Genomic DNA, 27426 nt, shown 5'->3' on the forward strand with positions numbered 1-27426 from the left:
TCTGCAACTGGGTTCCAGAGTTTAGTTCAGTGTTTAGCTGTGGGTGTCTGCCTCTGCTTCCATCAGCTACTGGATGAGGGCTCTTGGATGGCATATAAGGTAGTCATCAGCCTCATTATAGGGGAAGGGCATTAAGGGTAGCCTCTCCACCATTGCCTAGTTTGATTTAGGTACCACATTTTCTTTATCCATTCTTCGGTTGAGGGGCATCTAGGTTGCTTCCAGGTTCTGGCTATTACAAATAACGCTGCTATGAGCATAGTTGAACAGGTGTTCTTGTGGTATGAATGTGCATCCTTTGGGTATATGCCTAAGAGTGGAATTGTTGGATCTTGCGGTAGACTGAGCCCCATTTTCCTGAGGAACTGCCATACTGATTTCCAAAGTGGCCTTACAAGTTTGCATTCCCACCAGCAATGGAGGGAGTGTTCTCCTTTCTCCACATCCTCTTCAGCACAAACTGTCACTGGTATTTTTTATTTTTGTCATTCTGACAGGTATAATTACTTTTTTTAATTGGAGCCAATGAGCATCCTTGGGTTGCATCTGACTGATGTTTCTCCACATTTGGTGCAGTCTATAACCCTCTCCTCTTGTTTTTATCTGATGAAGAAACTATATATATATACATATATATATATATATGTATATATATATATATACTATTTTAGTTATACTGCATCTCATTGTGGGTTTGCCATGTTCTCCTCTGTCTCTTTTACTGTAACTGGCTGTTAAGTCTATAGGCTTGGCCTGGCTCAGGTTGCATTCTGGAGACAAACCACCCCCTCAGTGATGATTCATGCTGTCACCAGTAAGCACGCATTGTCTGCTGTCTCCCTTCTTGTAATATGGTTGCCACTGATGACATTTGGACAACTTGAATAACTTCACTCTTTTATGTTTAAAACCATGAGTAAATGAGTCACAAGTAGAAGTCCTTGGACCGTTGATCCCACCCTGGGTCCTTGAAGTCCTTCCATCCTCTGGTTTGTCAGATGCTTGTCTTTGGAAAGGGCCTGCATCTACATAAGGAAGCCACCACACACTGCAAGTTGTTCTTGGTGCTTTGTAGTTTACCTGAACACTAGAACAGTTCTCCTGTGAAATGCTTATTGTTTCAGTAATATTTATTCCCCTCTTTCTCTACTGGCTTACCTGTTAAACCCTCCCAGAAAACCAGTAACCAATGGGAACATTTGGGGAGTAATCAGTCACTATGTGATCAGTTTTATTGAGTACATGTTTTATGGCAGCTGTGGTTTTAGGCTCCCGGGTACAAGTGGACTCCTTAGATTTTATTGTTTCTTTTCTAGTGTTAGAACGTTTTAGATGTCACAGGACATCCCTGACTACCTGATCAATGCAAGCTGATTGGTTACTGGAGTATATACAATATTGTCTGCCTATTTTTCTTTTTTTCTCACTTTCTCCTTCTCTCCCTTTCTTCCTCAGTTTTTTCATGTTCTAGAACTTTACATATATGAAGCACAAATCATATGTGTTTTCACTTACGTGTGTATTTCTGAGATCACCCGTGTTGCCACATATATCAGTGGCTTGTTCCTGATCATCTGAGCTTGATTCTATTGGAGACTCCTTGTGGAATTATTGAGTCACAGCTGTATTTAAAGGCCAATAATGACATGCTTGTTTTAGTTTATAATGCCTTCCTCAATAGTCTCAAATCAGTTTTAATTTCAAACTTCCTTTCATTTCCAGAGGGATCTCATGGCTGCCCATTTCTGAGTCTTTGGGCATTCTGATGAGTAAATCTTTTCATTTTTATCTTTTCCTTTGTGGGTATTGCACAATCCACTTCCTTGGGACTCCTGAGTCAATTCTACCTTCCAAATCTTTGTGTTTTCCCCGTTATTGGTCTTTTAAATTTCTGCACTCAAAGATTTCACTTTAATGCTGTTTTTGTGTTTTTTTTTTCAGTAACTACTATGCTAAACTACTTGCTGAGAGATAACTCAACAGTTAAGAGCACTTGCTGCTTTTGCAGAGGACCAGGGTTGGTCTCCTAGCACTAACATGGCCCCTCACAAACCCTCTGTAACTTCAGTCCCAGGAGATCTGATGCCCTCTTCTGGCATCTGTGGACACTGCACACACACAGTGTACACACACACACACACACACACACACACACACACACACACACACACACGTGCAGGAAAACACTCAAACATATTGAATGAAAATAAAATGTCTAAATTCATTTTAAATAATAATCACTTTTAAGCTGATGCCTTCCTTTAGCACCTGAAGCTATTTATCATTTAGACACACACAGGAAATTCAAGTCCCTGAACTTGGAGTAGTATGGAAGTAAGGAAAAATATAGGCAGGAGGGAAAGTTCTGCCTATCTTTAGAATGAAATTTAGAGCCACTTAATACCAAGCTATGGTGAACATAAGTATTTAATGAAGCTGTGTGTTGGGATTATGGAAAATATTCAGGTAGAAGGAATAGGCAAACCCAGGGCTAGGCTTCTGGGTTGCCACAGGCTCTGCCAATATTCTTTTTTTGGGGGGCCACGTAATTAAGACCTAGATTAAAATGGCATCTCAATTGCAAGAGATCTGAGTTGAGGTGAAGTTTTAATACCAAATCAAAACAGTAATACCTTTTGGATGAAAGCATTTGATACAAGTATTCATAAAATACAATGTACATTAGTAGGCACACATGAAAGGCTCCCTCTAGGAGAGAGGACTCTCTCCCTAGGAGGATTCTCTCCTAGGAGGACTCTCTGATTAGTAAGCACACGTGAAAGGCTCTCCCTAGGAGGACTCTCTCTCTGGATTTTGGATTGCATATTTTATCCTTAAAGACCTCAGGGTGATATTTTGCCTCTCCCTACAGCTCACCCTCTAAGATAAAAATTGTAGACAGCCATTTCTCTTTCCACCCTGAACTTTGTGTTTTTCAGAGTGAAATCAGCTTTTGTGAATTCACTGGCCCAATTTGTGGCACTGGGCAGATGAAGACTCACCTGAGGGCAGGGATCTGAGCTCAAAGAGTGGAAAGCCTGGGTTAAATACAGGCAAGCTTTGTAGAGAAGTTGTGTCAGGCTCCCAGCACAAAGCAGACGGTGGAATTATAGTATGACATGAGGTTAAGGAAGGGACAGTTCCAAGCACCCATGTATACTGTAAGGAGCACACTATTACTGTTCTGTCAACCTGGGCAAGGGGTGGGGTGCTGTGGTCCAAGAGCCAACATCCTGGGAAGAACCCCAGAGAGGGCCCATGGCTCTCCCCTAAGGATACAGCTGGCCACAGATGTAAAGAAGGAGCCAGAGGACCAGTTCCACAGCCTTCCTTGCTTTTCTCCCTCTGGTCTCTGTCACGGCTTCTCTTTGACTGATTCAAACTAGAGGCTAGAGGCCAAAAGCAAAGAGGTCATTTAATGCAGTCCTCAGAGCAAGTCCCCACAGATGGAGAGGATGGGGTGGGGGTGGGGAGTGGGAAGGGAAGCTCACAGACTAAAGAGTGAAAGGTTGGTGCCAGGCCCAGTGACCGTCTTGTAAAACTCACTTTGTAATAACAAGCTGTCTCCTCCAAAAAGGGAATGCCCTTTATTCTTTTTTTCACTTTTCTCAAGACAGAGTCTCTCTATGTAGCCCTGGCTGGTCTGGAACTCGCAGAGATCCACCTGCCCCTGCCTCCAAAGTCCTGGGATTAAAAGCATGTGCCATTATGCCCAGATTTCCTTCCCTTTATTCTTAATAAAAGAGTGTATAGTATTTTTCAAAGGACTTTAAGATAGGAAAATTTGTACAAACATTAATTTCTAAACATTGCTAAGTACAAAGACCTATTGAAAAGCGAGTCTTGCAAATTTGCACTGGATTGTGGCCCCATATTTCAAATTTCTATAGAAAACCCTTAAATCACCTGTAGTGATATTTTTAGAGGAAGGAATGCATAAAATATAAGAAATGTAAGAAAAATGTCCCCTTCCTGGGTGTTGCTGGGTGGCTTTTGTGTAGTTAACAACTGATGTTTTCCTAGTGTTTGTAAGCTGATGTTTTCCTAGTGTTTGTTGTTGGTGCAACATCAGTGAAAGTCAGGTGGAAATTCAGGTCTTGGAGGTCACACCATCACATGGTAAAGCCAGGGGAGTCCAAATTAAAGGTTCCTGGGAGACCTGTGTGTCCCTTATAATCAGTAGTTCCCTGGGACTCAATGCTGCTTCCGAAAGAGGTCCTTGGAGGACACTAAGCTGCCTTGTCCCTGTTATTAGTATCTTACTGTAGTATGATATATTTGTCACAAGCTGCAATCAGTAGTGATACTGTGCGGTCATTTAAAGACTCTACTTTTCAGATTCCCAGGTTAATCATCCTGTCTGCCTCTGTCTGGGATCCCATCCTGGAGGCCATGTTACAAAGCTGCCAGGTCCACCAAGGCTCCTCTTGGCTAAGCCAGCTTCTCAGGGTTCCCTTGTCTCCTGGGATGACACTGACATATTTGAGTGATGCTTATTGGGTATTTTTCAAGATTGAGATGGTCTGATGTGGTACTCAGATGGAGGCTATTAATGGTTGGACCAAGAGGAGAAGGAGGAAGAGGAAGAGGAAGAAGAGGATTATAGTTGCAAAGTACTATTTCCAGTCCATCTTATTGAGGCCCCATGCTCTGATGGGGAGTTACTTATCTCCTCTTGGATATTTTTTGTTTTTTGTTTTTTTGGAAGGAAGTCACCCTGTGACTCATGTAGTAGAGACCAGAGGGTGAAGTATCTTCATGAATTATTTGGGATCTTCTACATGGGAGATTTCTATTTAGTTTTTGAAAAACTGACTGTATTCTACAGCAGTGGCACTATTTTCTGTTCACATAACAATGTCTAAATGCTCCTCATCCTCAGCAACACTTGGCATTGTTGACTTTGAAAATTTAACCATTTAAGATGGTGTGGAGTAGTGGTGTCTCATTGTGGTTTAACTTCCATTCATCCATTCATAGATGACTAATAATGTTGAATACCTTGTCATGTGCTTCTTAGCTATTCTGCTTTCTCAGCCCCCTCCGTGTGTGTGTGTGTGTGTGTGTGTGTGTGTGTGTGTGTGTGTGTGTGTGTGTATGTGTGTGTGTAAAATGTTTGCGCAGGTCTACATTCTTTAATAGGATTGTCACTTCGTTACTGAGGTAGGTAGTTATTCTATGTTCTACAAGCAGGTGTATCATGAAAATATTTGCTGTGGGGCTGGACACACAGTTCAACTGGTAAAGGGTTCACATTGCAAACATGAGACTCAAGTTCAAGTTCAAGCTCCAGAACCCATGTTAAAAAAAAAAAACAAAACAACTAGGCATGGTGTTGTACTGTAATTCCAGCTATGGGGAAATAGAGACAGGCAGATTCCTGAGGCTACTGGCCAGTCAAACTAGGCAAATCCACGAGCTCCAGCAAGAGACCCTGTCTCAAAAAACAAGGTCAGTGGTGCCTGAACAAGTATGCCTGAGGTTGTCCTCTGGCCTCTGCATGCATATGTATACAGGGGTATATACACATATACCTGTGTACACACATAAACATATATATGCATATATAATGTATAAGTAAAATATTTTATGTTTATGAGAATATTTTCTCCTAGCCTGTGTCTTTTGATGAGCTTAAGATTCTGTTGAAGAATTTTGGGGTCCAGTGTTGGGAGTGATGGGACTTCATGCATTTTCTATGCAATGGTGTTAATTTTTGATAATAAAGATTAGTGATTATGCTGGTGGGGATACAGGCCATAACAACATTTTCTTCTCAAGGTATCTTATCTTGAAATAAAAGAAAATTTCCAAAGCCAACTTTAAGTCTTGTCTGTAATCATACTAGTTGTGTTGCTGTGTCTGAAGACTGAAGACACATTACAGTTCTTCAAATAGCAACTGCTATGTGGAGTTCATGTGGGAGGATTGCACTCTGCCCTTGGCCAGTTCTGCATCCTTCTTTCCCCATAAATGATACAGTGCAAAGGGCTTGATGCTGCTCACATCAGTGGGGATGCCATCTTGTGACAGTCACAACAGCAGCTCCTGCAGGATTTCCCAAAGATTTGACAATGGCATTTATGCAAAGTAACAGCAAAAGGAAAGAAGCCAAGTTCTGCTGCCCAGGAAGAAGAAAACCCCCTCCTCCAGGGAAAATGGCATCATGTGGTGTTAACTGTTAACTCACAGAGTGGGTCTGAGATTTTGCTGGCCTGTTTTGAAGTAAGAACAGAAGTTAAGGAAGATGTTTTTGGTAATTTGATGTTTATATATAAACTCATTTGCTAGCCAGCTTTGACATATGACTGGCTTTAATACTGATAATTATCAACTCTGATGTTTTATATTTGCTTTTGTTTCTGATAAGGTCTCATTTTTTGCAGTAATCAGTTTTCAAGTTGAAAGACATGTTTAATCTCTAATTGGTACCAAGCAAATACTGACTTCTTCGGTGACTTCAGTCAGTCCTTAATTATTTGAAGTGATTCTATTTTTAGCTTCAGATTAAAAGTTCATGGAAGATAATTGAACATTCTTTAGAACCTAAGCTGCTTTGGACTGAAACAAGAGCATCTCCCCTTACTTTAGTTCATACACTGTGATTTTGGGTGTTAATGACTCAGCTTCTTATTCTTCCTATGGTCAGCTTAGACCCCTGGGCTCTACATCTGCCTCCTACAGTTACTGACCAGTAAAACTCAGGCAAAGTCTAAATGGCCCAAGGAGGAAGTAGCTGGAACACACTGTAAGATCCAGATAAAAGATGAAGGAAGAAGAAATATTTGCAAAGATGAAGAAAATAGGAACCCGAGATTGCTGTAAAGACTGGAGAACACACAGAACTTAGAAATATGAAAAAAATTAAAACATGACTTCACTTTGTTTCTTAAGGTTTTGACTTTGACTTTGTCCTTAAAGCTTTCACCAGAAAGATAATGTCTGCCATAAATGTATGTGTTTAATATATATCTGCACATGAAGCTATTTGCATTTTTAGCCATGTTCTTTTCTAAGCACCCATTCTGTCTCGTTGCAGGTAAACCTTTTTGTGCTGCTCTCTGTGGTTTGCATCCTCTTAAATCTGGCAGGATTCATCCTAGGCTGTCAAGGAGCACAGTTTGTTTCCAGTGTGCCCAGATGTGACCTGGTAAGCACCCTGTAGCATTCCCATACTTAGAGTGGAGTCTGGACTGTCTGCCTCACTGGTTTGCAACGTGCACAAACCAGGGAATGTAAGCTAGGAGACGCCTGCTGTTAGGTACGTTCCTCAGTCACTGCTCATTTGGCCAGAGTAGCAAGTGGCCAGTACAACCCCTGTATGAGAGCAGTGTGAGGCAGCAGTTAGGTGGGATGCATGGATCAGGCCTCCACAATCGATGTGCTTGCCTGCATCTAGAGAGCAAAAATGGATATTACCAGAATCCAGGTCAAAGATCCTTTATCTGAAAGCTTTGAAGGCCAGGTGTGCATCAGCATTTGGAGATTTGCTGATTTTGAGGAGAAATATGATGCACAGGCCATCTATTATGTAGCATGTCAGTGGCATCTGGGACAGGAGGCTGTGATCAAGACTTGTGGTTTTCAGAGCTTTCTGGGTCTCATACTTGTGAACAAGAGGCTGTAAATTTACAGAATTTCTGACTTTAAAAAGGTTTTATAGAGTCAGCATTGTGGCATACACCTTCAATCCCAGCATTCAGGAGGCAAGTAGATCTCTGTGAGTTCAAGGCCAGCCTGGTCTGCATAGTGAGTTCCAGGATACCTAGGACTGTATAGAGAAACCTTGTCTCAAACAAAAACAAAGAAAGAAAGAAACAAAAGAAAAAAACCAACTCAAATAATTTTTTTTTTAATTTTGGTTTTTCGAGACAAGGTTTCTCTGTGGCTTGGGAGGCTGTCCTGGAACTAGCTCTTGTAGACCAGGCTGGTCTTGAACTCACGGAGATCCGCCTGCCTCTGCCTCCCAAGTGCTGGGATTAAAGGCGTTCACCACCACCACCCGGCCCAAATAAATAATTTTTATAAATTGTGGTGAAGTGCTCATAAAACAATCCATTTTAACCATTGTCTGTTACAGCACAGTACACTGCTGTGCAAACAGTCTCCAGAGCTTTTCAAACAGCCCCTTGCTAGCTACCAATTGTCTTTCTTATCAATTCAAATACTCCAAAGACATTCATATAAATAGAGTCACACAGTTTTTGTCTTTCTGTGGGTGATGTCCTCAAGGTATAACCATGGTATAGTCTTTCTTTTTAAAGGTTGAATAATACTCCCTTGTCCGTACCTATGATGCACTTTGTCTGTCATTGGTTGGATGGATCCTTGGACTGTTGCCACCTTTTGTCTATTGTGTATAAAGCCAATGTGACCAGCAGCGCACAGATGTCTCTCCCAAATCGCATTGTCAGTTCCTTTGGGAATCTTACTCTGAAGTGGAATTTCTGGGTATCTAAATGTCAAAAAAGTTGGGGTGGGGAATGTCTGGTAATCAGTGTCTCACTTAGTATAAAAGCAGGGGTAGACTCTTAATGGGTTATAGTAAATCTTTTGTATTTAGAATTTTGTCCCATTGCAGTCTACCTTATAGAAACAAAGAGGCTGCAAGCCAAAAAGGCTGACTTATTACGAGAAAAGCTGTGGTCAAGTTCTTGCAGTGAAACTCACAACCTTCCCAATGAGGGAAGCTCCCAGGACCTCACAAAACCTGTTGTTCTTTTTCACACTCTTTGAAACTTTAAAAACAAGCATTAAAGCTTTTTGTTCAAATGAGAGTGGTGACCATAACTGACCAGTTGGTGTGGTGTGAATGTCTTCAGGTGAATAGGAAGTATATGTTCAGTAAAATGTGAGAGGCACAGTGGCGGTCTGCCTGGAAAGGAGGCTGACACGTAGTCCCCTCAGGTATGAGGTTTATTATTATGAAAGGGACTCATATTGGTTAAGGTTCCTATTGCTATGATAAAACACCATGACCACTAATGAGGTAATGACTTCCAGGTTGAAGGGTGGAAATTTAGCATTTGGAATTGGGGAAAGTTTTTTTTTTTTTTTTAGTTTTTTATTTTTTATATATTTGAATTACAAACAAGATTGAATTACATGACGATCCCAGTTCCCTTCTCCCTCCCTTCATCCCCTGCCACTCCCCCACAACTAAAATCCTACCTGTCATATGTCCTTTCTTCTAATCTACACCTGACTCAACCTTTCTGCTTTGGGGAAAGTTTTACAGGTATTTTTTTAGGTGACTTAAAGTATTTGAAAAGAAATAAGAACAAATCTTTAGACATATGGAGCAGGTGTGGAATTAAAAATGAAGGTGTAGGTGTTCGGTTGGCAAGGGTGGTGAAAGAAATGCACTGTTGCTTACTGTCATTTGCACAGGGCCTCAGGGACTTCCTTGTGGCAAGTAGGACTGGAACTTGTCATTCAAGACCATGTAATGATTAAGCCTTCAAGTAGTCCTGTTTCAAGGGATTAGCTTGCACTCATCTGGACAATCCCACCTGTGTCTGGGCTCACACTGAAGACTTGGAACAGCAGAAGTCCCCGTGTACTTGGTTGTCTGGTGGGAGACTACAGCCTTGCTGCAACCCCTCTCCCCGGCCCATCTTCCTTCACTAAACACCTTCACTAAACACCAGCAAGAATGGACTGGGGAGGAAGGGACCCTTTGTAAAGTGAGACCTAGCACTGCCAGAGAGAACTATGAAATTTGGGCCTTTGGATGAGGTCTGGAGGTTTGCTTCAAGGGCCAGAAATGGAAACCACCCTGAGCCATGTGGAAATTAGTTTGGTTCCCATGAAGAGGAAGCAGAATAAGTTATCTGCAGAAGGGTTGACTTGTTACTACCCGGTACTGTGATCAGTGCTAACTCAGGCACTGTTCAACTAAATGTGAAGCAGCCACTGACTGTGGGAGGAGTAGGACAAAGGGATGGTAAGAGGTAGAGGAGCTGTGTGTCACCAGTCACCACCCTGTGGAGCCGAGCTTAGAGAGAGAGCCTGTTGGAGTGGTCATAGTCCTTTTCATTTAGAGGGTGAGAAACTAATGTCTGTATTAACAGCGGGACTTATCTGCAACACTGTGAGACGATGGTGGGAAAATTCTAATACAAACAGCCCAGTGTGGGGTCTTAGGTGTGGGATGTTACTGTGCACAGTAGAGATAACTGTAGAACCCATCAAGGTGACTCTGATTGCCATTCTTTGTATCAGAGACAGAATTTATATAAAACACAGATATAATAATGCATCCTTTAAACATGATTTTATGATGAAGCATAAAAAGTGTGGAAATCCATGGAGGTCTGGAAGGAATCCTACTAATCTAAAGGAACAAAAAGAAAGAATGGTAGTTGTCCCTGGAGAGGAAGTTGACAGAGACTGATGGAGAAGGAATTGTTGTGAAGGAATGCTCTCAGATGTGATGGTAACAGCTGGTGTAGAGAAGGGCTTGGGTTACACAAGAACACCGCTGTGTACTCCTCAAATGATACACTTACTATTTGTATATAGGTAATGTTTTTGTTTTGTTTTGTTTTTTCAAGACAGTTTGTCTTTGAAGCCCTGGCTGTCCTGGAACTCGCTCTGTAGACCAGGCTAGCCTTGAACTCAGAGATCTGCCTTTGCCTGCCTTTACCTCCCCAATGCTCAGATTAAATACATGTACCCCCCAGGTATAATGTATATATAATATGCAAATTTCACCTCAAAAGAGAAAATAAACTATAATAGCATTTTCCTGAATGATGCATAATCTAGTAGTGGGAATTTTTTCTTTAGTTTCCTACTCAATTTCAATACGAAAAACCATTTTTTTCTTATTTTCACAAAACTGAAGCTCAGTTCTGCAACTAGAGGTTAAGAACATAATTCAATAAGAAAAAATAGCCTCCCCCGCTTTAACAGTTAAAACTGTGACTGTGTAGTCGTTGAAGATTCTTGAAGAGTTTGCAGTTACTGAGTTGAGAGCTGCCTAATTAACAATTAGTGAATGAGCTATAACCTCGCCTTTTAGGAAAAAGGGAAGCAAAGCCAACTTCACCAGTTCAGACTGCAGAGCAAGAAAGAAAGATTGCCTCTGTCCTCTGGTTGGAGATTATTTACCCAAACCAGGTGTTATGTATTTTCTCAGCTTGCTTACGAAAAACTTGGAAGTGACCAAAAGTTTGCAGAGCATCTCGTTAAGAATGTGTGCAAGGTTACTCATCAATTATCACTTCACTAAAAACATATGTCTGCATTGAGAATGAGCACGGGTAGGTCTTTCTACATGGTTCAGGACTACTATTCACAGAATTCACCCTGTGTTTCTTACCCTTGAGGTAGATTGGGATTCTTCTGTTTTCTTGAATCATGTGATTCACTTTGGCCACAAAGTTATAAGCTAAAGTGATGGGCAACACTAACTCTGATTAGTAAAATTAGAAGATATTCAAGTGAGTTTGAATTTCAGATAAACTGCTAATGACTTTTTTTTTTTTTTTGCTGCTATCAACATGCCTCAAGCAATGGTTGATACATTCTTTATTTTAGACAGTTGTTTGTTTGAATTCACACTTACATTGGGTGCCCTATATTTTATCTGACATTTCTTATCTGTCATTTACTGTGTCTTCTGTATCTCTTAGACATGTCTGTCACTCATGCCACAGCACTGAGATGGTAGATGTTTCACAACTCTGAGTTCCCAAAGGAATATGACAAACAGATCCCCATGTTGGCCTGCTGTGGCCTTATAGCATGTATAGGAAACAGACTTTGGGGCTGAAGAGATGGCTCAGCAGTTAAGAGCATGTCTTCCTCTTCTAGAAAACCTGAATTCATTTCCTATCACCCACATTGGGTGGCTTACAACTTCCTGTAACTTCAGCTCCAAGGGATCCAGTGCCCTCTTTTGGCCTTTTTGGGACTTGCACGCATGCACGCGTGTGCTCGCATGCGTGCATACACACACACACACACACACACACACACACACACACACACACACACACACTGAATTAAAAATAAAATAAATCTTGACCGATATTGACATTGACGTGGAACCATACACATCACATCACATCCTGTCCAATATATGCTGTGTGGTGTAGCAATCATTGTTCTTCATCTTTCCTTAAGGTGGACTTGGGTGAAGGCAAGATCTGCTTCTGTTGCGAAGAGTTTCAACCAGCCAAATGCACAGACAAAGAAAATGCCTTGAAACTCTTTCCAGTTCAGCCTTGCAGTGCTGTTCACCTTCTGCTTAAGGTATGATTGACAGCTCACAGGCTCCACTGAGAAATGCACCATGGGGGCCCAAGAAGGCTCCTTGAGATATTCCCTTTCGGTGATGGCCTTCTAATAGTCAGACTGCTAAGAGCCTCACTAATGACCCTCAGTTAGAGGAGTGCAGTGAAGGCCACATATTGCATCTGGAGTATGGAGAGGGTTCATTGCGTTTAAGAATATGAACTGCTAAAAAGAAGTTGGAAAGGAATCTAACTGTGTTTATACACACATCTGAGGTATAGCTTTCAGGAGAGCCTCAGGTGTACACTCACTTGGCATTGTCATTCATTTGCAGTGAGTGGTGTGAACTTGTTGAATGTTGCCATTCTAGGACATACAGACTAAGATCAGCTGGAAAATGCAGGAGACACTTGAGTTCTTTGTATCTTGTTTAATAGGTAGCAATTATAGTAAGGAAAAGAAATTTAGGAAAATATGCAAAGGATTCAGGTCAAAGTGAAATGCAAAACCAATCCAATGGAGCTGGACAACTGTGGCCTGGCTGCAGTGGGTGACAAAATCAGTTGGTGACCCCTTAGCTGCTGGTTAGTCAACCACCGCTGACTCTCTTTAGATTGTTGATTTTGGGGAGGAGGAGGAGAAGGAGGAGAAGGAAGAGGAGGAGGAAGCTCAGGGAGAGAACTCTTCAGAGCTGCCATCTCTGGGTAGCACAGGACTTAAAAAATAACCTACTTGCTTTGCCTTCTGCATATTTGGTAGTTGAGTCATCTGGAACTTTCCAAGCTTGACTTAGCTTGGGGAAAGCCCCTGAAGGAGGAGCCAGGGCTGTAGCCACAGCCACTTTCGGTGTTGCCTTTGTTGCTATTTGAGGAAAGAAGCCCCATTTACTCCCTGGCTGCTCCTGGTTCCTGCTGTGAGTAGCTGGGTGCCTGGGGCATCAGTGCCAGTTGCTGCCAAAGTAGAAGCAGTGGTGGCAGGTTAAGCAGATTGTATCCTGCTGGGAAGCACTACTGTGGGATGGGGCAGGACACCAATTACAGAAGGTTTTCACTGTTCTTCTGGAAGGAACATTTCCAGATAGCATTATATAAAGTGTCCCTGGGAGATTGGCTCCAGCACCCCTGAGGACACTGAAGTCTGTCACACCCAGGCCCCTTCCATACAATGGCATAGGTTTGCACATAACCTGCACACACTCTTCTGCATGCTAGAGCAATCTTTAGGGGCAGTACCTGGTGCAAAGTAGTTTGCAAATAGTTGCTGTATCATTTAAGAAAAAAAAAATGACATGAAAAGGGTCTGTGCATGTTCAGCACAGCCTTGTTCTTTTTTGAACATTTTCTGTTTGGGGTTCGTTGAATCTGTTGAACCCCATGAACAAGGAGGTCTGACTGCCTTGTGTGTAACACTAGGCCTTTGTGAGTTTGTGAGACACGGAGCTTCAGGGTTTGTCTTTTTTTTTTTTTTTTTTAGGTTACTTAATTTTTGAATTGGAGTCTGACCCTTAACAGGGACCCTCTTGCCTCACACCCTCAGGGTTCTGGGATTATAGGTGTACCTCACTATACCTAGTTTAGGTTGGTTTTGTTTTTATTTGTTTGTTTAGACAGTCTTACTGTATTGTCCAGTCTGGGTATGAACTTATGATCCTCCTGCCTTTGTTTTCAAATAGCTGGAACTATAAGGTTTTAAAATGAAGAGATCTACATTCTGGCAGAGGGTTATATTAGCCAGCATTTATTTCAGCACTTCCATAAGCCAGATACTAACTCCCTGCCCTTGTCTGCTTGGAAGCTTGCCAGTTTGGGCATTGTTATTGACGTGATTTTACAATACTCTGATCAGTGGTCTTGTTGTTTCCAGAAAGTTCTGTTTGCCCTGTGTGCCTTGAATGCCCTGACCACCACAGTGTGTTTGGTGGCTGCTGCTCTGCGCTACCTGCAGATCTTTGCCAGCAGAAGGCCATGTATTGTAAGTATGAGGAAATGCTGTGCAGTCTTTACTTATAACTGCCCATCTCTACTGCGTGTGGAAGCACTGTGTGGTGTTTTGGCCTAGCTGTCCATCCCTACTGTGTGTGGGATCACCATGTGGTGTTTTGGCCTAGCTGTCCATCCCTACTGTGTGTGAGATTACTGTGTGGTATTTTGGCCTAGCTGTCCATCCCTACTGTATGTGGGATCACCCTGTGGTGTTTTGGCCTAGCTGTCCATCCCTACTGTGTGTGGGATCACTGTGTGGTGTCCATCTCTGCTCTATGATCCGATGCTTTCCTCCTGTCGTGCTGTTCAAACAGGATGAATCCCAAATGTCTGCAGAAGAAGTGGAAGAGCATGGACGGATTCCAGACCCAGATGACTTTGTGCCGCCGGTGCCTCCCCCTTCCTACTTTGCCACATTTTACTCCTGCACACCAAGGATGAACCGCAGGTATCATTCCTAAGCAACGTGGGGTCTCCGTGGTATGTTCCATGTTCAGACTTGTATGGTCTCCGGAATGCTCAGCCTGAGCTTCCCCCTTTTTTTTCTCTAACATCCAGCCAGGTTGTCCTGTGTGGGTTGTTCTCTTCCCTGTCGTCTCATTTCTCTCTGATAAACCAGATGACTCCAAAGATAAGTTCAACCTTGACCTAGAGATACACTTTTTCAATTTCAATTAGCTTCCTAGAGAAAACTGACACCCAGGGAGATAACAGCTGTAATTTGACATGATTGAGAATTCCTGTTGCCCTGGAAACGTGCCCCGTTAGGCAGAATCGATGTTTCATTAAAATACCATCAGCGGGTCCCAACAGTCATGAAATCCTTTGCAACCACAAAGAAAAAAAAATATTAATTGAATCTCTCTGGATTATTTTTAAATGGATACCATGCTTTTTTCCTTTTCAAATTCCAGCTCAAATTTTGACTCTTTTCTTAAATCTATTTGTAGAATGAAATGGGCATTTGTCTGGTTGTTAGTGATTCCTGGAATTGAACCTTAAAAGAATAATCTCTATTTACTCACTAAACACTATCAATCCTCCACTGCTTGCTTAGTGCTATGCTGGATTATAGAATGAGTTAGACATGCTTCCTTTTCCAGGACAAGGGCTCAGTCTAGATCACTAACTTGTGTGTTAGGATTGCAGTAGTCAGTGCCCAGAGGTCTTCCAAGCTCAGAATAGCCAACTGGGTTACCCAGTCAGCTCTGGCATCCATAGAGAAGTGACCTTATGCTGAGTTAGAGGTTAAACCACATAAAGGAAAAAAATCTCTGGGGCCTACAGGAAAATTAGCATCTTTAGCTTGATATTTGGGGATCAGGCATGTATATTTTTTAATATCCATAGTACATGTATGGATATTACATATATGTACGTAGTACAGCTATGCATGCATTTGAAATAAGTTCCACCTAGGCATTACTAATGTTCTTTGAATCTTACCTTACCCCTTCTGGAACACCTGCCCAGGAAGAGACAGAAGAGGGTCACAAAGCTGGGGAAGGGGCTATTACTCACTGAGTGGTCAGAGGGCATTGTTGGATCTGGAACAGCAAGGCTTTTCTTTGTTTGGGGAGTGTCCTGCTGGCAATGCTGGGACCAGGGTGAGATGATTTGATTATTTCATACAGTAAGCGGAGACTTGCAGATGGTGAAGAGGGACAGCAATAAAACACATGTTCTCTGTGGTCCATCTCTAGTTTTAGAACCTCCCAAGCTGATACTTCTCCACTGCTAGGTCTGAGTTGTAGAGGAGCCCAGAGAAAACAACTTTCCAGGAAATAACAGTCTTGTATGTCTCTATCTTAGTCAGTATTCTGTGGCTGTGAAGAGACACCATGACTATGGCAACTCTTATAAAGGAAAGCATTTAATTGGGGCTGGCTTACAGGTTCGGAGGTTTAGTCCATTGTCATCATGGTGGGAAGCATGGCTCTACATCTGGATCTTCAGGCATCACATAGAGTAACTCTGCCTCAAGTCAGCCTCTCTATGGTAATTGTGAGACTCAAAGTTTCTCTGCTGAAGTTGTCAGTTAGCTATAGTTTTGTTGTTGGGAGTGGGGTGTCCACATTCCAAATGAGCACAGATCTTTTTGTCAACTCAGCCAGATTTGCTATATCAAGTTCAGAGAAAAATAGAATGCCAACCTTAATCCACCTCTCTACTGTCCTTAATATGACACTGTTTTTTAAATTTTATGCAATTCCTCACACAATGCATCATTAGCCAGCCAGGGAGTGCAGAATGTCTGCCTGAGGAAGATGTGGGAATCATTTTGTGATTTTTCCCTAGCTCTGTCTTGTCTTCAAGCTGTGACATTGCTCACGTTTTGTTTGAAATCAATGCCCCCCAGCCTCAATGCATGGGGGAGGGGCTTGGTCTTGCCTCACCTGAACATACCAGGCTTTGTTGACTCCCCATGGGAGGCCTTACCCTTTCTGAGGAGTGGATGGGGAGTGGGTTGGGGGAAAGTGGGGGCAAGGAAGAGGGAGAAGGGGAGGGAGGGGGAAGTGTGGTTGGTTTGTAAAATGAAGGAAAAAATTTTAAAAAATGACAGTGAATTTCTCTCATGAACCAGACATTAGGGAAAACAAGGCAGAAAATTTTCTCTGTGTACTAATACAGGAGAGAATCAAGATTTCTCTAATCCTTAGTTGTTTTGACTGTTAACTATATGATTCAGTGGTGTTTAGAATATTCACCACATTGTGCAACCACTAGCTCTGTCTCATTCTAAGGAAATGCCACAACACATAAACAGTCAGTTCCTAGGCCCCTTTCCCCAGAGCCTGGCAGTCACCCATGCTTTCTGTCTCTATGGACTATTGTTTGTTTTTTCACTGATGTGATTAAAAGGGAAAAAAGGTGTTACATTTTATGCACCATCATTTGCCTAAGGACCCTCCTGGGCATTTTCCTAGGACAGTTTGGATGGTTATCCCTCTTCTGGACTGAGTCACTGTGAGCTGTTTTCCCCAGTCTGGAGACAAAGGCAGAGAGAGGGTCTATTGCAGGGGCCTGTGTGCAGAGCGTGCCTCCTGATGCCCAGATGCTTTTTCTAGGATGGTTGGTCCTGATGTCATCCCATTGCCTCATATCTATGGAGCACGAATCAAGGGTGTAGAAGTGTTCTGTCCGCTGGACCCCCCACCTCCTTATGAAGCTGTGGTGAGCCAGATGGACCAGGAGCAGGTATGGCCAAAGGAAACAGGTGGCATACCTCACATTATCTGAAGGAGTTTACTGTGGTCCTTTGAGCAATGATTTGAACCTTTTCTTTCTTTCTATCTATCTATCTATCTATCTATCTATCTATCTATCTAAAAAATCCTCTTTCTCCCTTCCTTTGTGACACAGGAGTCTTCATTCCAAATGCCAGAAGGACCAGAGGCTGCTGCGAGCCCATCAGAGCCAGTTTGCACACAAATAACTCAAGGTAACACACATCTTCATTCCCCAAGCCATAATTCAATAGATTAGAACATCTAGTGAATGTTCTGACCGTTTTGGCTGGAGGTAAGGTATTCTTGGAGCAAATGGTCCAGCCCACATCCTCTTGTCAGGGCCAAAATACTGTCAACTTGTAGGGCTTAGAAATAAGATCTAAATGTGAACATGAAGAAGAAAAAAAATATACTGAAGTAAAGATAAACACCTAGAATCTTTTTATGAATAATCAAACTATCCCTAGGAACCCATGGACTAGAGTGGAGATTAATTTGTGATTCCTGTATTTCTTAATCATTTTTTTTTGTTCTGTTAAAATGAACTGAAGTCTTTCAAAGGGACATGAGTTTCGTGTATTGCAATGTATGTTCTCCCTGTCATTTACAACCAAGGGTTTTAATGCCAAGACAAGTAAGATTTTTCAGTCCCGTGGCCTACGCTAGAGTCCGTTTACATTTATCCTTGTAATTTAAGGACACCATTGTCCCAGCTTTCTGTCTTTGGGGAGGTTTTAAATGGCCTAGAGAATTGTCCACTGGCACAAAATTGCAGATGGCAATGAATAATGGATTGACTTTCAGCCATTTCCGACGGAGGTAGCTGTTCAGCAGGGCTGTGTGGAACAGTCTACTAGTCACCTTACATCTGGGAGGGGGCTCTCTGTGCCCCTGCTGCTGAGCTATACTCCTACCGTAAGAAGAACTGTAAAACAGCACTATCTCCCCTTAAGCATGTTTGTGTTTTGTATTCATTTATTTGTTTTTAACAGGGATTTTTTTCCAACCAGAACATTAGCTTCCCAGTTGATGCTGCTGCATTTCCAGGGTAGGGATTACGCAGTTCCATTGTGATTTGCTGATTCATTTTGCAGCCACTGGCTCCTTGGCTGGATGGCTGAGAGCATCCCAAACTCTGGGCCAGGCAGATGTGCATCTGCTAGTCTTGGATAGCACCCTCGCCCATGTGGGTGGCACCTCCCTGAAGAGCCAGATGCTGTGCAAAGCTCAGGTTCCTGGAGGCTACATCAAGATGCCCTAGTGAGAAGATTCTGGACACCCCTAGGAAATAAGCCAAATTCATGTGCTCCCATGGCTTCTTAATTTTGCCCCTTGGCCTTATTGTTTTCCTGGTTTGCTTGTTTTAAGTGTGGCAGGGTGATTTGGAGATGAAGGCTTTGCCATGGTTCTGGGAATGGAAAACTGACTGGGCCACCAGCCTAAGTAAATGTTATTAATTGTATTACTCTTGCCTTGGCAGGTTTGGGCCTGCAGGTGTTTCCTGACCAACATTTTGAAGGCTGCAGCTGTTGAATTATGTGTTTCTTTTGTTTTTGTTTTTAAACCAGGTGGGGTTCTTCCTAACCCAACTGGTGAAGAAAACATATCTGCATCCACTGCTATCTCCAACCTGGTGCAACCTCCGAGAAGCCAGAGGGCCCTCCCACCACTGAGGACAAGGTCAAAGAGTGACCCCTTGCTTCACCATTCAGAGGAGAGAGGTGACATCATCCCCTAAGCCTTTGGTAGACCACTGTGTTTATCTGACTGGTGCTAAGTATGGGCTGAAGGGGCCTGGTACAATCAGGTAGCTCTTCCTAGCTGAGGACCGTGCAAGTTTTATGCAGTATCTTGAGGGAGGTTAAGAGGCCATGGAAAATTTGGAGAATACATGTGGTATGTCTTTAAAATTAAAAATAATTTGTGTGTTTCAGGGGAGGGTGGGTACACTATAGTACATATATGGAGGTTTGAGGACAATTTGTATGGGTCAGTTCTCCTCTACCATGTGGGTCCTGGGGACTCTACTCAGGTTGCCATGTTGGAGGCAAGTGCCTTTAGCTGATTACTGGCCCTGCACTTTGTTTGAGGCTGGTAGCATTTGTTCCTGAAATCATTGGCAGTGGCTTTTGGCTGCCCTTGATGCTGTGCTGGCCGTAACTGCAAGATTATTGTGTCAACCGTATCCTAATTTCTAGTTGCTGGCAGGCCTGTGAGAACCAGTCAAGGGGCATTTGCTTTTACTCTTTGGCTCCATGATTTTGTATTTGTTATCTTTTCTACTGTGTTTGAGTAGTCTTAATTATTGAAATCTGACCATGCTTGAAAAACTTTGCATATAGTGAAACGTGTTCACCTCCTTCATCTCTCTCCCTCTTTGTTTTGGGGTTTGCTTGAGTATAGACATTGAATAATTTGAAAATTTCAAAATAATGACATTGAGCCTTTTTTGAATATATGAATACCTTAATATCTACAAACATCTCTCATTATAGAAAAGTATGTAAAAATAAAGGAAGCAAAGGAATAAAGTGAACAGCTTTTGTAATTCAGCCAGCAAGGGCCTCTTTTAGGGAATTAGTCTAGTAGCTGCACTCTGCTCTTTGGAAACTCTTTGCAGATTAATTGGACATCCTCTAACCTTGCTCTCTTGGGTCCTGTCTGGCCTTTGTGGTCTCTGTTCTGTCCCTCTGACAGTGAGTGTCATTTGTCACAACTCTGGACTGACCATATGGAAGTCACAGAGGACACTTCTTTTGTCTCTGCAGCAGCTTCCAGGTGGGAAGGAAGTCCCACCTCCTGACACTAGCTGTGTGCCTCTGCAGACCAGTAAGCTTGGCAGTCTGGCCTCTTATTCCAAACCCCACCTTCCTTGTGGATCTCCTGTATCCTACCTGGCAAGTTGAGTCTTCGAGCTGGCTATGCGCCAGCTTCCAGGAGCACTTAGATGTTGGCCCAGCAAATGGAGACCTTCCTTGACCCCCTTTGCATTCTGCAGTCCTGTGGAGGAAAGGGCATCTACCCTTTGGCTTATTTTGCTGGGGAAGGCACCAAGTTGCCTCCAGCGAGCGAGTGTAAACCCCACTCTGTCCCCACATGGCTTTAGCCTGTGATTCTGGGTGTTTGGAAGACTCATTGTCTATAACATGCATGTGGAAAGTTGGAAGGACAGAACTCATGTCTACCTCTCTCCAAAGGAAAAGGAAACCTTCCCTTTCTCCGTCCACACTTCCACCCTCTGCTTCCTGCTTCCATCAGTATCGAAATCCCCACTTGCAAGGCCTTTACAGATTCAAGTCGACAGTTGTGTGCACTGAAGGCTAATGGTGGCTTATGGACACATGGGGAATCAGACCTGAGTATTCATTTCTTCATCTAGTTCATGGAGAAACAGCTTCCTGCAGTCTTTATACCTTTATCGATGGAGGCAGCTGTGGGAATAAGAGCCTGCGGTGGATTTTTAGAGCCTCTCTTGACTTCGGGAATGATGTAACTTTCTGCACCTAAGTTTTATAAATAGCCATAGATCCGCCTCATAGCCATGGTGTGAGCCTCCGTAATAGAAGTCAGTACAGTGCCATTGAGGATGTTTAGGCCAAAGGTACTGTGACAGTAAACTTTGTGCCATCCTACAAGTCTGTCATCAGCCCCTCTTCTCTTTGACCATTCCACACTCTAACATTTTTTCATCACTCCACCATGTTTTTTCTGCTTGGTCATCCATTCCCATCTACCTGCTGTACCCCATGAAACACGCTCCACTGTGAACTCTGTGCTGTGTCATCTGTCTTTGCCTTGGGAGGTGTTCATGTGCCATGGTCCAGTGTCCTATTGGAAGTGCACTTCACACAATAGGCTTGCATAGGTTTCATTTGCCTTCATTCCTTTCCTTCTTCAAGAGAGAGGTGAGATGGACATGCATGGCCCCAGGCGTCTGCTAGATGTTGTCTACACTGAGATTTACGGCCAGTGTCCAGAGGGGGCTTGGCCAATGGTGATATGTCATTTACCTCTGCCCACAGCTACCCCAGTGCTCAGCTGCGAAGCTGCCACTCAGACAGAAAGGAGGCTAGATCTGGCTGCGGTGACCCTGAGGAGAGGTGTGCGACCAAGGGCATCGAGATGCAGACCCCACTCTTTGATAGATTACAGGTCTTACATAGACACCAAGCTGCTAGTGGCCAGGTTCCTGGAACAGTCTTCCTGCAGCATGACTCCGGACATCCATGAACTTGTAGAGAACATAAAATCCGTTCTGAAGTCTGACGAGGAACACATGGAGGAAGCCATCACAAGTGCCAGTTTCCTAGAACAGGTACTGTTATGAACAATCTCAGACATACATCTAATAACCGGTGTCTACAGTGGCTGGAGGAAGTCCATGGTTACAGTCTCCAGGGTCCTGGGAGTGGGGGTTATATCATCAGAGAGGAAACTACAGAGCTCTTCTTCTGCCCTTTGCCACTTTCCCACAGTGCTCTTGGCCCAAGGGAAGAGAACCCAATTTTCTGGCAGGTGGAACCATGCCTGGTAGAAAGCAAAGGTTCTGGACACTGTGGAATTCACTCTGCTTAGGATTTCCTCAGTGGGAGGCTGCCTAGGATGTGGTGTTTTCTCAGCCCTTAAAAATGACAGACTCTCAAGACTGGCAAGGTTCTAGGAGCTGTTATGTGCCCATGAGTTGCAGGGCCAGACAAGGTAGCTGACAGGACTTAGAGGAATAAATATCTTTCTCTCCATAGATTAAAAAGTAATAGGCTCCCTAAACTGAAGCTGCTCTTGGAAAAGACAAAACTAGGCATTCATGGACTCCATGTGGGCCTCGGGTTTCTCATCTTTAAAGGAAAGGGTTGGGTGAGGTAGCTCCAGCCCCATGGAATTTACTTACAGTAAGACCCTTCTCTTTACCCATCTGGGAGCTGGGGTTACTGTTAGCTATTTATTCCTTCTCTGGGTTAGTGGGGTAGATGCTGTGGACACAATACACCATAATGCCCAGTGTTACCTGTTCTGTGCCTTTGCAAGTGGAGTGCCCAACAGATGTGTCTTATGCTGAATTGGGCTGGTTCTCAGTGTAATCACTATTTCACCATTCCAGGTAGACTTGAACAGTTCATCTCTTCACTTTCCTTTCTGATCCCCTGTTCTACTCACTGGCATTTATTTATTTATTTATTTATTTATTTATTTATTTATTTATGCCAAAATTCAAAGTCAGATTCTTTCCCAGTCCCCTAGGGGCCATTAGTTAGAGGAGACTCTTGGCTTCCATACTGTCCTGCAGCTTGCTCTTCAAGAGTGGTTAGTCAGTGGCTCCGGGTTAGGCTGTGGGTGGCAGACATGTCCGACCAGGCATCTCTGAGGTGCTCCAAGTGTCATTCTTGCCTCTTCCTCTGTCTGGCCCCAGTAGCCCATAAACAGAAGCAAGCATTTGGAGTTGCTTCTTGAAGGCTGAAAGGGTGATGAAGAAAGTTCCAGGGCATCTGCCAGGCACTCTGTTTGCACTTTTCCTGTCCTGATCCCTGGTGGTTAGCTCTGGGTTACAGGAAATACAGGCCCTGACAAGCGCCTGTTTTGCCCCAGACAAGTTGGAAGTTCAAGTATGGAGGTTATTGTTACAGGCTCTGGCTCATCAGCTGAGGCCTTCTGCTTCTGAACCCCACATGGGGACATCAGTGCTCCACCCCTCCCCAGACAAAAGGAGGCAAGGACAATGCAAGAGGACATTTTACTTCCATCTCTACTCAGCTTTCCACACTTTCTTTAGATCCATTTTACTCATCCCCAGTAAAACAAAACAAAGCAAAGCAAAACAAAACAAACAAAAAACCCACTTGTCTTATAATAGCCAAGTTTGACAAACAGTGCAATTGTCTTAATTAGGAGACAGAAACAGGCCTTATAGATGGATATAATTAAGACAGTGAGAAAATTTAATATCACAGCTTTCGTGGGCATTAAATGTTTCATGGCCTTGAGAAATCAGACTGGAACAGAGTGGCTTTGGGATGATTGTCCCATGAGGTTGTCTGGCAGTGAGATTCCCGATTCTTTCCCAAGGCACTAACAGTATCACACACCATAGTGACAAGACAGTTCAACCTTCCACAGACCTGTCAGCTGGCCAATCCTCCTTCATCAGTCCTAGCTGGATGAGAAATAGTCTATATTTTTGCATTTTTGTTTAGTAATGCTGTTCTGTGTTTAAAGTTATATGACACATTAAGGACAGGCCTGGCAGTAGAGCCATTCTCCAGCTTTCACAGATCGTGTCCTGCTTTGTACACTGTTTATCCAAGGGTTATCAGATCCATCAGAAGCATCACTGGTCTTAATGAGCATTTTATAAATTCATTACCTGATCCAGACCAGTGGCTCTGTGTTGGTACCACCTGCTTCTTGTTTAAAAATCTCAGGCTTGGAGCTGGGGAGATGGCTCGGTGGGTAAAATGTTTGCTGTGCAAGCATGAGGACCACTGTTTGGATCCTCAGTATCCCTGTAGAAGCAAGTCATGGTGGCACTGGCCTGCAACTCTAGCAGATCCTGAGGCCTTGTTGGCCTCCCAGTCTAATCAAAGTGGCCAGCATCAGGTGCGGTGAGAGACTCTCTCCAAAAAATGAGGTGGAGAATGATAGAGGAAGACACTGAATGTCAACTCTGGTCTACACATTCATAGAGTGTACTCCACACATGCATGTACACACACACACACACACCACCACCACCACCACCACCACCACCACCACCACCACCAACAACAACAACAACAACAAATCAAGCTTCCACATAGACTGTCAGAATAGGAGGCAGGTAGGACTTGACGTTCCTCACAAGCTGTGCTGCCCACATCCCTCTCCATCATTAGGAGTCACTAATTGACTTGGAACACAGGGATATTGGAGAACTATGAAGAGAACAATGTTAAAAATACAACAACAAAGTACATTGTGTACGGCTTGTCTACTGCTAAAACAATAGAAAATAGGAGAATTTCTTCAAAACCTTACAAAAGAGAGAAAGTTTAAAACATGTTTAGAATTAACTCTAAGTAGATTCTACTTTGGAAAATAGTATTCTGTTCTGAAGCAATTAAACATTAAAATCCACAGACAGACACAAAACCATCCCCAGTAAGGCTAACATCTTCCCTTCTCCTCTTTCCCCAAAGATAATGGCCCCACCACAGCCCAGCACTTCCCAGGCCCATGTGCTGACCTCGAGGAGACAGCCGGGCCTGCTGCACCTGCACAGCTGTGGAGACCTGAGCACCTTTTCCCTGGCTGGAAGGCCAAAAGAGGAGAGGAGGCCCCAGCATCGAGCAGAGGCTGAGCGGCCACACAGCCTCATCGGTGTCATTCGAGAGACTGTCCTGTGAACTGAGTGACCTGGAAGGCCAGTCCAAAGGAAGGATGTTCTTATTCAGAACTGTTCACTGTCTGGGAGTTGGGGGTCCCCCTGGGAAGCTCTCAACAGGGGTCCTTGGGAGAACACTTATTCCTACTCTTTGGCTCCTTTTTTTCTTTTTTTTGCTGACGAGGGCACTAAGGTGAACTCGGGTGAAGTAGGTCTTTTCTGGTCTTTGTGCTCCCAGTTGGAGGTGAAGAGCTCTCCACTGTCTGCTGTATCTTGCAGCATTCCCAAGGGGCATACACTGGATGAGCAGAAAACAGGCTCAAGAGTCTTTGCCTGCCTTGCCCCCTATGGCTCTCGTTGCCAAGTTCATTCCCTTGCTGCAAGTGGAGAACTGCTGGGCTATTTATAGCTGCCTGCGGTCTCTGGCTGCTCAGTGAGAGGAGTTGGCAGGAGATGTGATGGTTAACCCCATGTGACTGCAGTCCTCCAGCCTGCTGTGGGACTCCAATCCCATCCTCTTTAGGGAAAGCAGGAGACCTGCTAATCCGTGATCTTTTTTTTTTTTTTTTTTTTTTTTTTTTTTATGAAGGGCATTAAGGGAGAGGACTATGGTTGATTCCATTTATTCATGCTTGCAAACTAGAACACCTAAGAGAGAACCAGAGAATAAAGTGTTGACTTTGGAACTCTGGGCTCTGTGTGTATGTAGTATTTGTGTGCACTCAGATGACCAGGCCTTAACTCATAGAGCACTGGTTCTCAACCTTCCTAATGCTGTGACCCCTTAATACAGTTCCTCACGTTGTGGTGACGACAATCATAAAATTATTTTCATTGCCACATCATAACTGCAATTTTCCTACGGTTACGCATTTGAATGTAAAATATTTTTTGGAGCTAGAGCTATGTCAAAGGGGTCATGACCTACAGGTTGACAACCATTGTCATAGAGGGTTTGGATCTTAGGGATGTGGTGTTCAGAGTGCTGCTATTGGCCACCAAACTAGTTTCATTCCACAGTACCTGAACCTCACAGATAACAATGCATTGGGCAAGCCCTGGTCTGAATTTTACTAATGCTAGGCTTGAATGGCACCAAGGAACTGCATTCTAGTGGGGCCATCAACAGAATTAATAAAGCAGTTACTGGTAGGATTAGTGCTAAGAAGTAAGGGGGAAGTTAGGGAGGGCACCCTTGAGGAAATGATATTTGCACTGGGTCTTGACTTTGAGGACCAGGTATTCCTCTTTTTCAGGCAGACAAGAGGCCAGGGAGGCTAGTGATCACACACCTGTACTGAAGGAGAGGCAGGTGGGGACCTGGCAAGCTGCATTTGGTGCTGACAGTGAGATACTGTAGAAGTTTCCAACACAAGGCAGATAAGCTTAATCACAGTTTTAAAAGATCACCATGCTACTTAGAAAATAGTTAATGTAGATAGGAGAGGAAGCAAGGAGCTGAAATAAGGTTGCCTGGGAAGGCGAGCACTGGTTCTTACTAGGCCCTACTTCAGTCCTGTGACGAGGGTGTTAAAGTCTCATTTGATGCTCACCACAGCCTGCTTGGTGGGAGCTGCTATTTGTCTCCATTTTATAGGATAATAATATTGCATGACTTGTCTAAGGTCACACAGAAGTCAAGGGGCAGAGCTGACATTCACACCGAAGTGATCGGATTCAGATACCTCTCCATGTCTTAGCTTCCCAGGTAGTAGTGTCTGTGTTTCCTGTTTCTGTAAGAACATTGTTGAGCTTCCTGCTTGGTTCATGGGGCTCTAAACTCCCCTGGCTCCACATCTACCACGAATGCCAGAGTAAGAATTGGAGAGCCCAGAGGTCACTGAACTGTGGTGGAAAGTAGGCTTTGGAAACATCTGGAAATGAGGGAGAAAGGAAGGGCCACAAACAGGCTGGGTCTGGCTAACTGTGCCCTAGTGAACCACGTTAGGGGAGATTCATAGCAACTTCTCAAAGGTTAATTTCTGTTCTTATCACCTCCGCCCCATCCAACTTCTCAAAGGGTAATTTCTGTTCTTATCACCTCCGCCCCATCCTGAGTGGGGCACACATCTTCTGGTTTCTCTAGAAGTCCTCGCTATCACACTGTGGCTTGTCACCAGAGGCTGGTCTGCTGCCCACAGTCAAGCCCATCTTCCCTGTGAGTCTTTGCAGTGTCAGACCTCTGGCATCACTGCTGGCCGCTTGCTCACACGGTAGACTGCCCATGTGGCCATTGTCCAGTGCATTCACCCCAGTCGTCTCCTCCAGGTGAGGCCCAGGAGTTGGTGAGAGGAGGTTCTGGCCATGCCTCTGTGTGTGGTCAGACCTTACTCACACAACCTCTGCCCAGCCCAGCTGCCACTCCATTTTCCTCCCTAGCTGCACCTCTTTCTAAGTTCTTTCACAAGTCCCTTGCTGGTTGCCTCTGACTACCACCACTGAGCTCACAGAATGCCTCAAAGGCTTAGGGTGCTGTCTCAGTTTATCAGAATTACCTCTGCAGAGTCAAAATGTCTCATGTAATTCTAGAACCTGAAGCTATTGGGGAAGACTTCCATCTCTCCCTTGACCTCTACCCTCCCTGTAATATTACGGTATTGATGATACTACAATATCT

At 43.7% G+C, this 27426-nt stretch overlaps 1 protein-coding gene across 1 annotated transcript in view; it reads left to right on the forward strand.

The window, feature by feature from the left end:
* Fam189a2 (family with sequence similarity 189 member A2) overlaps positions 1 to 25654 on the forward strand; it is a 63148-nt gene extending 37494 nt beyond the window's left edge. The window contains exons 3-11 of the mRNA XM_027406507.2: positions 7040 to 7150; positions 12133 to 12261; positions 14107 to 14214; positions 14540 to 14673; positions 17294 to 17423; positions 17589 to 17667; positions 19024 to 19176; positions 21478 to 21770; positions 24625 to 25654. Coding sequence (XP_027262308.1) covers positions 7040 to 7150; positions 12133 to 12261; positions 14107 to 14214; positions 14540 to 14673; positions 17294 to 17423; positions 17589 to 17667; positions 19024 to 19176; positions 21478 to 21770; positions 24625 to 24831 — 1344 coding nt within the window. The 3' untranslated portion in view covers positions 24832 to 25654. The remainder of the gene's footprint in view (positions 1 to 7039; positions 7151 to 12132; positions 12262 to 14106; positions 14215 to 14539; positions 14674 to 17293; positions 17424 to 17588; positions 17668 to 19023; positions 19177 to 21477; positions 21771 to 24624) is intronic.
* Positions 25655 to 27426: the final 1772 nt, after the last annotated feature.

This window comes from Cricetulus griseus, chromosome 3 (genome assembly GCF_003668045.3).
Source record: "Cricetulus griseus strain 17A/GY chromosome 3, alternate assembly CriGri-PICRH-1.0, whole genome shotgun sequence".
In the NCBI taxonomy this organism is placed as follows: Eukaryota; Metazoa; Chordata; class Mammalia; order Rodentia; family Cricetidae; genus Cricetulus; species Cricetulus griseus.